General features: G+C 41.8%; 1 protein-coding gene across 4 annotated transcripts in view; it reads right to left on the bottom strand.

Annotated features, from left to right (window-relative positions):
• The window catches only part of dpy19l3 (dpy-19 like C-mannosyltransferase 3), a 91796-nt gene that overhangs the window by 15534 nt on the left and 61026 nt on the right, over positions 1–15236 (bottom strand). For all 4 annotated transcript variants that reach the window (XM_057842728.1, XM_057842718.1, XM_057842737.1 and 1 more), the window contains 2 exons: positions 11632–11714; positions 1174–1306 (listed from right to left, as the gene is read on the bottom strand). In XM_057842728.1, coding sequence (XP_057698711.1) covers positions 1174–1306; positions 11632–11714 — 216 coding nt within the window. The remainder of the gene's footprint in view (positions 1–1173; positions 1307–11631; positions 11715–15236) is intronic.

Here is a 15236-nt window from a genome sequence, read left to right as displayed (position 1 = left end):
GGCATTTAACAGGTCACTTCCTATTGATTTTGGGGCATTAGAGATGACTTCCTGTTGATTTTAGGACATTTATGGGTAACTTCCTGTTGATTCTGGGGCATTAACATTAGTTTTTGGGTCATTTATAGGTCACTTCCTGTTGGCTTTTGGGGCATTAAAGGTCACTTCCTGTTGATTTTGGGGCATTAAAAGGTCACTTCCTATTGATTTTGGGGCATTAAAGGTCACGTCCTGTTGATTTTGGGATATTTATGGGTAACTTCCTGTTGATTATGGGGCATTTACATGTCACCTCCTGCTGATTTTGGGGCATTAACAGGTCACTTCCTGTTAGTTTTTGGGGCATTTATGGATAACTTCCTGTTGGCTTTTGGGGCATTAAAGGTCACTTCCTGTTGATTTGGGGGTATTTACAGGTCACTTCCTGTTGGTTTTGAGGCATTTATAGGTCGCTTTCTGTTGATTTTTGGGGCATTAAAGGTCACTTCCTGTTGATTTTGGGGTTTTTGCAGTCCCTTCCTCCCTCCCTGTTCATTTTGGGGCACTTACAGGTCACTTCCTGATGTTTTTTGGCATTTACAAGTCACTCCTTGTTGATTTTGGGGCATTTACAGGTAATTTCCTGTTGATTTGGGGGCTTTTGCAATCCCTTCCTTCCTCCCTGTTGATTTTGAAGCATTTTACAGGTCACTTCCTGTTAATTTTTGGGGCATTTACAGTCACTTCCTGCCTTCCTGTTGATTCTGGGGCATTTATTTGTCTCTTTCTATTGACTTTGGGGCATTTGCACATCATTTGTTGTTTTGAGGCCTTTACAGGTCACTTCCTGTTAATTTTTGGGGCACTAACCAGTCACTTGCTGTTGGTTTGGGGCATTTTAGGTCACTTCTTGTTCATGTTGGCACATTTACAGTATTTTCCTGTTGATTTTGGGGCATTAACAGGTCACTCCCTGTTAATTTTTTAGGCTTTTTGCAGTTCCGTCATGCCTCCCTGTTTTGCAGCATTTTTTGGTCACTTCCTGCTGATTTCAGGTTACTTAAAAAGATGACTCAAAAATGTCACCAAATGAACACCCCTGTTGTTGATACACAAGGAGTCAATTGTACACGTGAAAAGACAAGATATTTCCATCGTGTTTACATTATTTTTTGGCAGTTGTATCACGGGTACCTGTTTGGTCCTGTCTCTCAAGTCCTTGTCTTCATAGTGCGGGTGGTTGGTGATGACTCTTCCCGTGCACAGTTTGATGCCGGCCAGCAGCTGCATGCTTCCCGCGACGACGGCGCGCTCGGGGGTCTTTGTGCTAGCCAAAAAAAAACGGCACACCGGCAGATTAAAAGGAGAACCGTTGTTCGACATCGCCGAGGATGAAAATGAAGAGGTGAAAAGAAATAAAAAAACAGAACACGCAAGGTGAGGCAGGCTTTTGTTCACGTTTCGTCTTTGTGGCAGAGGCCGCCGCGTGAGATCCGAGCGGGCTCCGGATGCCGCTTTTTTAAAGGCTGCGTTCGGGGGCAAATACGCTGAGTTCAAACGAAAAAGCGGCGGCGGCAAATGCGCTTCCAAAAAAAGAAGGAATGTTTGACAAAAAGTTCCATGACAACACAGACTGATCTTAGCCCAGTCAAAATGAATTGAATGGGTTTAGCGTTATCAATGGCAGCCAATAAGCTAATTTGACCCTATAACGGACTCTTTGAATTGCTTCTCTGTCTTCCACTTTCTTTTTTGGGCATGGCTTGTTGAGACTTTTTTGTAGGTCTACTTTTGATAGACACACCAACCAAATTTCAGATTGCTAAGTGAAACCGTTTTTTCAAAGGCAGATTTTTTTCTCCCCAAAATAATATGTTGAGTTTTGTTATTTTAGGCCTAAAAATCCCCCTTTTAACACCAAAATGCAAGTTGTCCATTGTCTTTTTGGGCATGGCTTCTTGAGACTTTTTTGTAGGGCTACTCTTAATAGAAGTACCTACCAAATTTCAGGTTGCTAAGTGAAACCGTATTCAGGGGCTGAATTTTTTTTTTTTTTTACAAAATAATGAGTTCAGTTTTGTCATTTTAGGGCTAAAAATCCCCCTTTTAACCCCAAAATACAAGTTGTCCATTGTCTTTTTGGGCGTGGCTTCATGAGACTTTTTTGTAGGACTACTCCTAATAGAGACGTCTACCCAATTTCAGTTTGCTCAGTGAAACCGTGTTCAGGGGCTGAATTTTTTTTCCAAAATAGTGAGCTCAATTTTGTTATTTTAGGGCTAAAAATCCTCCTTTCAACACCAAAATGCAAGTTGTCCATTGTCTTTTTGGGCATGGCTTCTTGAGACTTTTTTGTAGGTCTACTCTTAATAGACATGCCTTCCAAAATTCAGGTTGATAAGTGAAACCGTTTTCAGGGGCTGATTTTCCCCCCAAAATAATATGTTGAGTTTTAGTTTAGGGCTAAAAATCCCCCTTTTAATACCAAAATGCAAGTTTTCCATTGTGTTTTTGGGGATAGCTTCTTGAGACTTTTTTGTAGGTCTACTCTTAATAGACACGCCTTCCAAATTTCAGATTGCTAAGTGAAACCGTTTTCAGGGACTGATTTTTCCACCAAAATAATATGTTGAGTTTTGTTATTTTAGGGCTAAAAATCCCCCTTTTAACACCAAAGTGCAAGTTGTCCATTGTCTTTTTGGGCGTGGCTTCTTGAGACTTTTTTGTAGGTCTACTCTTAATAGACATGCCTTCCAAATTGCAGTTTGCTCAGTGAAACCGTGTTCAGGGGCTGAATTGTTTTTTTCCAAAATAGTGAGCCGAGTTTACTGTTTTACAGCTAAAAATCAGCCTCTTCACACCAAGATACAAGTTGTCCATTGTCTTTCTGGGCGTGGCTTCATGAGACTTTTTTTTGTAGGACTACTCCTAATAGAGACGTCTACCAAATTTCAGTTTGCTCAGTGAAACCGCGTTCAGGGGCTGAATTTTTTTTCCAAAATAGTGAGCCGAGTTTACTGTTTTACAGCTAAAAATCAGCCTCTTCACACCAAAATACAAGTTGTTCAGTGAAACCGTATCCAGAGGCTGAATTTTTTTTTTTTTTTTTTTTTTACAAAATAGTGAGCTGAGTTTTACATTTTATGCTAAAAATCTGCCTTTTCACACCAAAATGCAAATTGTCCATTGTTTTTTGGGGCGTGGCTTCATGAGACTTTTTTTGTAGGACTACTACTAATAGAGACGTCTACCAAATTTCAGTTTGCTCAGTGAAATCGTGTTCAGGGGCTGATTTTTTTTCCAAAACAATAAGCCGAGTTTTGTGTTTTATGGCAAAAAAATGAGCTTCTTCACACTAAAATACAAGTTGTCATTGTCTTTTTGGGCGTGGCTTCTTGAGACTTTTTTTGTGGGTCTACTTTTGATAGACACGCCTACCAAATTTCAGATTGCTAAGTGAAACCGTGTTCAGGGGCTGATTTTTTTCCCCCAAAATTATGAGTTCAGTTTTGTTATCTTAGGGCTAAAAATCCCCCTTTTAACACCAAAATGCAAGTTGTCCCTTGTCTTTTTGGGCATGGCTTCTGGAAACTTTTTTGTAGGTCTACTTTTGATAGACACGCCTACCAAACTTCAGGTTGCGAAGTGAAACTGTGTTCAGGGGCTGATTTTTTTCCCCAAAATAAAATGTTGAGTTTTGTTATTTTAGGGCTAAAAATGCCCCATTTAACACCAAAATGCAAGCTGCCCATTGTCTTTTTGGACGTGGCTTCTTGAGACTTTTTTGTAGGTCTACTCATAATAGACATGCCTTCCAAATTTCAGATTGCTAAGTGAAACAGTTTTCAGGGGCCGATTTTTTTGCCCAAATTAATGAGTTCAGTTTTGTTATTTTAGGGCTAAAAATCCCCCTTTTAACACCAAAATGCAAGTTGTCCATTGTCTTTTGGGGCGTGGCTTCTTGAGACTTTTTTGTAGGTCTACTCTTAATAGACACGTCTACCAAATTTCAGTTTGCTGAGTGAAAACATGTTGAGGGGCTGAATTTTTTTCACTAACAGCAATGCCAACCAAATGTCATGTTGCCAAGTGGAAATGGCTCCGAGGCTGAATTTTCAAAGCATTGCGGGGGTTTCATCATGAAAAAAAAAGAAAGAAAAGCACACGTGCTGACACGCGCTGGGTACAAGTGGGTCGCTTTCACTCTGAGTCACTTCTCTACTCGGCAGCGGGTCCAGTTGATTGGGCGCCGCGCGGCAGGAAATCTCCTGGGAAACTTCCTCCCCGTATGAGCTTATTTGCATTTCATCTCACGTCCACACTCGGGCTTGTCAGCGGGCGGCGTGACATTATAAAATTGAAATAATGATATTCATTTCGGAGATGGAGGGGGGTTCGCCGACCCTTCAGGTCACGTTTGTGCACCGTATTGATTTTATTTCAGGATCGTGAATGAATGGGAAAAAATGAGATTGGGATTTGATTCATTACGTATTTATCAAATATGTTATTACCCGTGACTTATTTGTATTGAGGGGATGACAACATATAATATCTGTATTTTTCCCCCGTTTTAATAATCTGCCATACATGCCAAAAACTAAAAAAAAATGTAATTGTCTCGTTTTGATTTTCAACAACAAGAAAAATCCCTATAGGCGCTCAATATTTTTGACAAAAAAATGGCCATAAATTAGCTGGAAGTTACCCTAAATGCACAGAAAGTGACCAGTAAATGTCCCAGAAAAAGACCTTGAAATCAAAAGGAAGTGACACAAAAATGTACCAAAATTAACGTGAAGTGACCAATGTACTGGAAGTGACTTCCTGTTGATTTGAGGCAAATTTAGGTCACTTCCTGTTAATTTTGTACATTTCAAGGTCAATTTCTTTTGTATTGGGGCATTTACAGGTCATGTCCTGTTGATTTGAGGCAAATTTAGGTCACTCCCTGTTGATTTGGGGGCATTTCTGGTCACTTCCTGTTGATTTGGGGCATTTACTGTCCCTGATTATTGATTTGGGGCATTTAACGGTAACTTCCTGTTGATTTAGGGCATTTTTAGAGCATTTCATGCTGATATGGGGGCATTTACAGTCCCTAATGGTTGATTTTGGGCAAATACAGGTCATTTCCTGACGATAATGGTAATTTACAGGTGACTTCCTGTTGATTTTGGGCATTTACAGTTCACTTCCTGTTGATTTGGGGCAAATGTAAGTCACTTCATGGTGATTTTTGGGCATTTACAGGTCAATTCCTGTTGATTTGGGGCAAATTTAAGGCACTTCCCGTTAATTTTGGGACATTTTTGGTCCCTTCCTGTGTATTTTGGGGCATTTACTCTCCCTTATGGTTTATTTAGGGCAAATACAGGTCATTTCCTGTTTATTTGGGGACATTAACAGGTCACATCCTGTTGATTTTTGGCATTTACGGTTCTCTTCCTGTTGATTTTGGCATTTAAGGATCACTTCCTGTTGATTTGGCCCATTTTAGGTCACTTCCTGTTGATTTGTGACAAATTTAGCTCACTTCCTGTTGGTTTTGGGGCAAATTTAGCTCACTTCCTGTTGATTTTGGGACATTTCTGGTCACTTCCCGTTGATTTTGGGGCATTTCTGGTTACTTCCTGTTGATTTGTGACAAATTTAGCTCACTTCCTGTTGATTTTGGGGCATTTCTGGTCACTTCCTGTTGCTTTTGGGGCAAATTTAGCTCACTTCCTGTTGATTTGGGGCATTTCTGGTCACTTCCTGTTGATTTTGGGGCATTTCTGGTCACTTCCTGTTGGTTTTGGGGCATTTTAGGTCACTTCCCGTTGATTTGTGACAAATTTAGCTCCCTGTTGATTTTGGGGAATTTCTGGTCACTTCCTGTTGATTTGTGACAAATATAGCTCACTTCCTGTTGATTTTGGGGCATTTCTGGTCACATCCTGTTGGTTTTGGGGCATTTAATGTCCCTTAAGATTGATTTTAGGCATTTACAGGTCATTTCCTGTTGATTTTGGGACATTTCGTAGTCGCTTCCTGTTCATTTTGAGGCATTTACAGGTCACTTCCTGTAATTACGGGTCACTTTCTGTTGACTTGGGGGATTTACAGGTAACTTACTGTTGATTTCGGACATTTTTATGTCACTTTCTGTTAGTTTGGGGGCATTTAAGGTCACCTCCTGTTGATTTTGGGCATTTCGGGTCACTTCCTGTTTATTTAGGGGCATTTACAGGTCACTTCCTGTTGATTTGGGGCCTTGACTGTCCCGTACGGTTGACTTTGGGGCATATACAGGTCGTTTCCTACTGATTTTAAGCATTTACAGGTCACTTCCTGTTGATTTGGGGCAAATTTAGGTCACTTCCTGTTTATTTTGGGAAATTTCCAGTCCCTTTAGGTTTGCTGTGGGACATTTAAGGTCACTTCCTGTTGATTTGGGGTATTTACAGGTGACTTCCTGTTGATTTGGGGCATTTTTATGTCACTTTCTGTGGGGCATTTATTGTCACATCCTGTTTATTTGGGGGCATTTACAGCCACTTCCTGTTGATTTGGGGGATTTGGGGGCATTTATGTTCCCTTCCTGTTGGTTTTGTACATTTAAAGGTCACTTTTAGGGCAAATTTAGGTCACTTCCTGTTAATTTTGGGGCATTTCCGGTCACATCCTGTTGATTTGGGGCATTTACGGTCACTTCCTGTTGATTTGGGGCATTTACAGGTGAGTTTCTGTTGATTTGGGGCATTTTTATGTCACTTCCTGTTCATTTTGGGGCATTTATGGTCACTTCCAGTTAATTTTGGGGCATTCACTGTTCCTTATAGTTGATATTGGCCATTTACAGGTCATTTCCTGTTGATTTTGGGCATTTCTGGGTTACGTCCTCTTGATTTTGGGGCATTTACGGTCACTTCCTGTTGATTTGGGGCATTTACAGATCACTTCCTGTTGATTTGGGGCAAATTTAGGTCACTTCCTGTTAATTTTGGGGAATTTTATGTCACTACCTGTTGATTTTGGGCCTTGACTGTCCCTTACGGTTGACTTTGGGCCATTCGCAGGTTGTTTCCTGTTGATTTGGGGCAAATTTAGGTCGCTTCCTGTTAATTTTTGGGAAATTCCAGTCCTTTCAGGTTTGTTTTGGGACATTTAAGGTCACTTCCTGTTAATTTTGGGGAATTTCCAGTCCCTTCAGGTTTGTTTTGGGACATTTAAGGTCCCTTCCTGTCAATTTGGGGTATTTACAGGTGACTTCCTGTTGATTTGGGGCTTTTTTATGTCACTTCCTGTTAATTTTGGAGCATTTATTGTCACATGCTGTTGATTTTGGGGTATTTACAGGTCAGTTCCTGTTAACGTTAGGCATTTACCAGTTATTTCCCATTAATTTTGGGCATTTCTGGGTCACTTCCTGTTGATTTTGGGGCATTTACAGTTCACTTCCTGTTGCGTTTGAGTCACTGCAGTAGACTGCACAGCTTTAGGGAAGACTGTTGCTCGAGAACAGGAAGTGACCCAAAAATGCCCCCAAATCAACAGGAAGTGACTGAAAATCAACAGCAAATGACCTGAAATGCCCCCAAATCAAACTCATTGGTTGGCCATAGACGTCCAATCCGTTTGAAGTGCGAGGGATGGCAGCGAATGCCATCCTCCCACTTCAAACGAATTGGACATCTAGTGATAAACTCAATTTAATCCACAGCAATAGATGAGCCTATTTCGCCATTGTAACGCTTTCATCGGAAATGTAATTAGCGCGGCGGCCGAGCTTAGTTTGGCTCCTAACTCCTCCTCGCCGGAGTAATTCCGCGCAGCCCGTCTAATCCTGCTTTCCTAATGGGATTAGCTCCTGAGGCGAGGGAACTCGTGTCGCGCGCAGATATTAGCATTTTTAGCGTGAGCGGCTCCCGCAATCAAGACAATGAGTGTAACGACAGTGTTATAACATTAAGTGATTTATTGTTATAACACTCAGTTCCCTAAATTGGTCACAATGAGAAAACCTGTTAAATCGATGTCGATAACCAAAACAGCAGCAACTACCAAAACAATAAACCTTAATAAACCTGCCTTTGTATAGCTAACATTTTCTAAACTTGACCTTTCGCAAACTCCGCCTCCAAAACGGCTATCAACCAATCATACTGTACGTCCTTGAAACTGTTGGCAAGGAGCGAGCTTCGTCAAGCTTTCGGATGGCATTTACAGGTCACTTCCTGTTGATTTTGGGGAATATGGGGCATTTACAAGTCCCTTCTTGTTGGTTTTGGCCATTTAGAGGTCACTTCATGTTGATTTTTGCGTGTTATTAGGTCACTTCCTGTTAAATTTGGGGCATTCACAGGTCACTTCCTTTTGATTTTGGGGCATTTCACGTCCCTTCAGGTTTATTTAGGTCACTTCCTGTTGATTTGGGGCATTACAAGGTCACTTCCTGTTGATTTTGGAGAATTTACAGGTCACTTTCTGTTGATGCTGGGGAAATAATAGGTCACTTCTTGTTCATTTTTGGGCATTTGCAAGTCACTTCCTGTGATTTGGGAAATTTACAGGTCACTTCCTGTTCATTTTTGGGCATTTATAGGTCACTTCCTGTTGATTTGGGGGCATTTACACGTCAATTCCTGTTGATTTGGGGCATTTCTGGGTCACGTCTTGTTGATTTGGAGGCATTTTAGGTCACTTCCTGTTGATTTTGGGCATTTACAGGACATTTCCTGTTGATTTGGGGCATTTACAGGTCACTTCCTGTTGATTTTAAGGGCATTTAACATCCCTTCAGATTAATATAGGTCACTTCCTGTTGATTTTGGGCATTTACAGGATATTTCCTGTTGATTTGGGGTATTTAAAGGTAACTTCCTGTTGATTTTAAGGGCATTTAACGTCCCGTCAGGTTTATATAGGTCACTTCCTGTTGATTTGGGGCATTTCTGGGTCACGTCTTGTTGATTTAGGGGCATTTTAGGTCACTTCCTGTTGGGTTTGGGCATTTATAGGACATTTCTTGTTGATTTGGGGCATTTACAGGGCATTTCCTATTGATTTGGGGGCATTTTATGTCCAGACAGGTTTATATAGGTCACTTCCGTTGATTTGGGGGCATTTTATGTCACTTCCTGTTGATTGCGGGCATTTACAGGACATTTCCTGTTGATTGGGGCATTTACAGGTCACTTCCAGTTGATTTTAAGGGCATTTAACATCCCTACAGGATTATATAGGTCACTTCCGTTGATTTGGGGGCATTTTAGGTCACCTCCTGTTGATTTTGGGCATTTACAGGACATTTCCTGTTGATTTGGGGCATTTACAGGTCACTTCCTGTTGATTTTAAGGGCATTTAACGTCCCGTCAGGTTTATATAGGTCACTTCCTGTTGATTTGGGGCATTTAAAGGGCATTTCCTATTGATTTGGGGGAATTTTAGGTAACTTCCTGTTGAGTTTGGGCATTTACAGGACATTTCCTGTTGATTTGGAGCATTTACAGGTCACTTCCTGTTGATTTTAAGGGCATTTAACATCCCTTCAGGTTTATATAGGTCACTTCCTGTTGATTTGGGGCATTTACAGGTCACCTCCTGTTGATTTTAATGGCATTTAAAGTCCCTACAGGTTTGTATAGGTCACTTCCGTTGATTTGGGGCATTACAAGGTCACTTCCTGTTGATCTTGGAGCATTTACAAGTCACTTCCTGTTCAGTTGGGCATTTACAGGTCACTTCCTGTTGTTTTTTGACAATGATGGGTCACGTCCTGTTTATTTTGGGCATTTCATATCCCTTCCAGTTGATTTAGGGCGTTAATAGGTCACTTCCTATTATTTTTTTGGCCATTTATAGGTCACTTCCTGTTGCTTTTTTGGGCATATACAGGTCACTTCCTTTTGATTTTGGGGCATTTTCAGGTCATTTCCTGATGATTTCTGGCATTTAAAGATCACTTCTGGTTGATTTTGGGGCGTTAATATGTCACCTTTTGTTCATTTTTGGGCATTTACAACTCACTTCCTGTTGATTTTGGAAATCTACAGGTCGCTTCCTGTTGATTTTGGGCATTTACAGGTCATTTCCTGTTAATTTTAGGCATTTAAAGGTCACTTCCTATAGATTTTGGAGTATTTATTGTCCCTTCTGGTTGATTTTGGGGCATTAATAGGTCACTTCTTGTTAATTTTTGGGCATTTACAGGTCATTTCCTGATTATTTTTGGCATTTAAAGGTCACTTCCTTTTGATTTTGGGGCATAACAGGTCATTCCCTGTTGATTTTAAGCATTTATAGGTAACTTCCTGTTAATTTTGGGGAACTTAAATGTCACTTCGTGTTGATTTTAGGGCATTTACATGTCACTTCCTGTTAATTTTGGGGCATTTATACATCGCTTATTGATTTTGGTGTATATAAAGGTCACTTCCTGTTGATTTTCAAGGCATTTAAAGGTCACTTCCAGTTGATTTTTAGGCATTTAAATGTCACTTCCTGTTGATTTTCAAGGCATTTAAAGGTCACTTCCAGTTGATTTTTAGGCATTTAAATGTAACTTCCTGTTGATTTTTGGGCATTTACAGGTGACTTCCTGTTAATTTGTAGGCATTTAAAGGTCACTTCCTTTTAATTTTTAGGCATTTAAAGGTCACTTCCTGTTCATTTTTAGGCATTTAAAGGTCACTTCCTGTTGAACTTTGGGGCATTTACACATCGCTTATTGATTTCGAGGCATTTACAGGTCACTTCCTGTTGATTATGGGGCATTTAAAAGGTCACTTCCTGTTGAGTTGGGGGCATTTACAGGTCACATCCTGTTAATTTTGAGGGATTTACAGGTCACTTCCTGTTGATTTTTAGGCATTTAAAAGTCACTTCCTTTTGATTTTGGGGCATTTACACATCACTTTCCTGATTTCAAGGCATTTGCACATCACTTCCTGTTGATTTTGGGGCATTTAAATGGTCACTTCCTGTTGATTTTGGGCCTTGACTGTCCCTTACGGTTGACTTTGGGGCATTTACACATCAGTTGTTGATTGCGGGGCATTGTCAGGTAATTTCCTGTTGAGTTTTGGACATTTACAGGTCGCTTCCTGTTGATTTTGAGTCACTGCTTATTCATTCTTGGGTAACTTCCCGTTCTGTACCCCAAAATCAACCGGAAGTGACTGAAAATCAACAGCTAATGACCTGAAATGCCCCCAAAATTAAACTCGTCGCCCTTTTCGTCCAATTCGTTTGAAGTGGGAGGGATCGCTGAAAACGAAGCAACCGGACGTCTACAAGTCCAACTCAATTCAATTGGCTTGCTAAGCAAAACAGCAGCATTTAGACATTCCCCAGCCAATTGATGCGGCAAGTCCGCAGCGTCTCGGCAGGCCGACGCGCTCGTTCGGCGGACCGACCGCTGAGCCCTTAGCGGGGGACGAGGGGAGCTCTGCCAGATGATGGGCCTCATCCAGCGAGCCCTTATGTCTTATTCATCAAGACCCCTGGGCTCTCATCAGTCAGGGGCCACACACACACGCCCACTCTCCGGCGCACACGCGGACACACAATGCACACACGAGCGCCCTAATCAAGGACATCAAACAAAGTGGGGGAACTAATAAGATTTGCCTTTGATGTGAGGGAATGATGAGTGCGTGTGCGTGTACCTAATCCAGGTCATGAGCTCCACAGTGTCTGGATCGTAGAACTCCCTCAAGTCAGAAAGCTCCTCCACCATTTTGGGCCAGAACTGCATGATGTCATCACGCCAAAAAAAAAAAAAAAAACAACAACAACACCGCAATGAGTGCCATTTATATACTGTACGTAAACATAACTACGACAAGGCTCAAAATCGAATAAATTAAAACAATATTTTGAAAAAAAGTGCAATTTCTAGAGAAATTACTATGGGGCGTTGCTGTGGTAGATAAAGATCTTAGACCCACACAGGTTGATTTGGGGACATTTCAGGGACACTTCCTGTTGATATCAGGTCACTTCCTGATCAGGAACACTTCCTGTTGACTTGGAGACATTTGGGGGACGCTTTCTGTTGATATCGGGTCACTTCCTGTTGATTTGGGGACATTTTGGGGACACTTTCTGTTGCGATCACATCACTTCCTGTTGATTTGGGGACATGTCAGGGACACTTCCTGTTGATATCAGGTCACTTCCTGTTTGGGGACATTTCCTGTTGATATTAGTTCCCCTCCTTTATTTTTGGAGACATTTCCGGGACACTTCCTGTGATATTGGTTCAATTCCTGTTGATTTGGGGACATTTCAGGGACACTTCCTGTTGTTTTGGGGACATTTCCTGTTGAAATCAGCTCACTTCCTGTTGATTTAAGGACATTTTGGGGACACTTCCTGTTGATATCGGGTCACTTCCTGGTGATAAGGGGACATTTAAGGACAGGTCCTTTTGATATCAGGCCACTTCCTGTTGATATGGGGACATTTGTGGACACATCCTGTTGATATCAGGTAGCTTCCTGTTGATATGGGGACACTTCCTGTTGATATCAGGTCACTTCCTGTTCAGGAACCCTTCCTGTTGATATTTGTTCAGTTCCTGTCAATTTGGGGACATTTCATGGACACTTTCTTTTGATATCGGGGCACTTCCTGTTCATTTGCGGACATTTCGGGGACACTTCCTGTTGATATCAGGTCACTTCCTGTTCGGGGACATTTCCTGTTGATATTAGTTCCCCTTCCTTTATTTTTGGAGACATTACGGGGACACTTCCTATGATATTGGTTCAATTCCTGTTGATTTGGGGACATTTCAGGGACAATTTCTGTTGTTTTGGGGACACTTCCTGTTGAAATCAGCTCACTTCCTGTTGATTTGAGGACATTTTGGGGACACCTCCTGTTGATATCGGGTCACTTCCTGGTGATAAGGGGACATTTAAGGACAGGTCCTGTTGATATCAATTCACTTCCTGTTGATTTGGGGACATGTCGGGGACACTTCCTGTTCATATCAGGTCACGTCCTGTTCAGGAACCCTTCCTGTTGATATTTGTCCAATTCCTGTCAATTTGGGGACATTTCGGGGACAATTCCTGTTGAAATCTGGTCACTTCCTATTGATTTGGGGACATTTCGGGGACACTTCCTGTTGATATCAGGTCACTTCCTGTTGATTTGGGGACATTTGGGGGACACTTCCTTTTGATATCAGGTCACTTCCTGTTGATATGGGGACATTTGAGGACACGTCCTGTTGATATCAGGTAGCTTCCTGTTGATATGGGGACATTTGGGGACACGTCCTGTTGATATCAGGTAACTTCCTGTTGATATCAATTCACTTCCTGTTAACTTGGGGACGTTTGGGGGACATGTCCTGTTGATATCAGATCACTTCCTGTTGATTTGGGGACATTTGAGGGACACTTCCTTTTGATATCAGTTCACTTCTTGTTTATTCGGGGACATTTTGGTGACACGTCCTGTTGATATTAGTTCCCCTCCTTTATTTTTGGAGACATTTCGGGGACACTTCCTGTGATATTGGTTCAATTCCTGTTGATTTGGGGATACTTTCTGTTGAAATCAGCTCACTTCCTGTTGATTTAAGGACATTTTGGTGACACCTCCTCTTGATATCTGGTCATTTCCTGTTGAGTTGGGGGAATTTCGGGGACACTTCTTGTTGATACTGGGTCACTTCCTATTGATTTGGGGACATTTTGTGGACACTTCCTGTTGACTTGGAGACATTTTGGGGACACTTCCTGTTGATATCTGGTCACTTCCTGTTGACTTGGAGACATTTGGGGGACGCTTCCTGTTGATATCGCATCACTTCCTGTTGATTTGGGGACATTTTGTGGACAGTTCCTATTGATATTGGGTCGCTTCCTGTTGTTTTGGGGACATTTGGAGGACACTTCCTGTTGATATGAGGCCACTTTCTGTTAATATAAGGTCGTTTCCTGTTGACTTGGGGACATTTCTGGGACATTTCCTGTTTTTATCGGGTCACTTCCGGTTGATTTAATTCACTTGTTGATTCGGGGACATTTCGGGGACACTTCCTATTGATGTCAATTCACTTCCTGTTGACTTGGGGACGTTTGGGGGACATGCCCTGTTGATATCAGGTCACTTCCTGTTGATATCAATTCACTTCCTGTTGATATGGGGACATTTTGGGGACAGTTCCTATTGATATTGGGTCGCTTCCTGTTGATTTGGGGACATTTGGAGGAAACTTCCTGTTGATATCAGGCCACTTTCTGTTGATGTAAGGTCACTTCCTGTTGACTTGGGGACATTTCTGGGATATTTCCTGTTTTTATCGGGTCACTTTCTGTTGATTTGGGGACATTTGGGGGACAATTCCTGTTGATATCAGGCCACTTCCTGTTGATATCAGGTAACTTCCTGTTGAGTTGGGGACATTTCAGGGACATTTCCTGTTGTTTTGGGGAAACTTCCTGTTGAAATCAGCTCACTTCCTGTTGATTTAGGGACATTTTGGGGACACCTCCTGTTGATATCTGGTCACTTCCTGTTGAGTTGGGGGAATTTCGGGGACACTTCTTGTTGATACCGGGTCACTTTCTATTGATTTAGGGACATATCAGGGACACTTCCTGTTGACTTGGAGACATTTTGGGGTCACTTCCGGTTGATATAAGTTCACTTGTTGATTCGGGGACATTTCGGGGACACTTCCTGTTGATATCAATTCACTTCCTGTTGACTTAAGGACGTTTGGGGGACATGTCTTGTTGATATCAGGTCACTTCCTGTTGATTTGAGGACATTTGAGGGACCCTTCCTGTTGATATCAGGCCACTTCCTGTTGACATCGGGTCACTTCCTGTTGATTTGGGGACATTTGGGGACAGTTCCTATTGATATTAGGTCGCTTCCTGTTGATTTGGGGACATTTGGAGGACACTTCCTGTTGATATCAGGCCAGTTTCTGTTGATATCAGGTCACTTCCTGTTGACTTGGGGACATTTCTGGGACATTTCCTGTTTTTATCTGGTCACTTTATGTTGATATAAGTTCACTTGTTGATTCAGGGACATTTCGGGGACACTTCCTGTCGATATCAGGTCACTTCCTGTTGATATCAATTCACTTCCTGTTGACTTGGGGACGTTTGGGGTACATGTCCTGTTGATATCAGGCCACTTCCTGTTGATATCGGGTCACTTCCTGTTGATTTGGGGACAGTTCCTATTGATATCAGGCCACTTTCTGTTGATATCAGGTCACTTCCTATTGACTTAGGGA

Source organism: Corythoichthys intestinalis, chromosome 1, assembly GCF_030265065.1.
Source record: "Corythoichthys intestinalis isolate RoL2023-P3 chromosome 1, ASM3026506v1, whole genome shotgun sequence".
Classification (NCBI taxonomy): Eukaryota; Metazoa; Chordata; class Actinopteri; order Syngnathiformes; family Syngnathidae; genus Corythoichthys; species Corythoichthys intestinalis.
The sequence above is the reverse complement of the archived record's forward strand: the minus strand, read 5'-3'. Positions and strand labels throughout refer to the sequence as shown.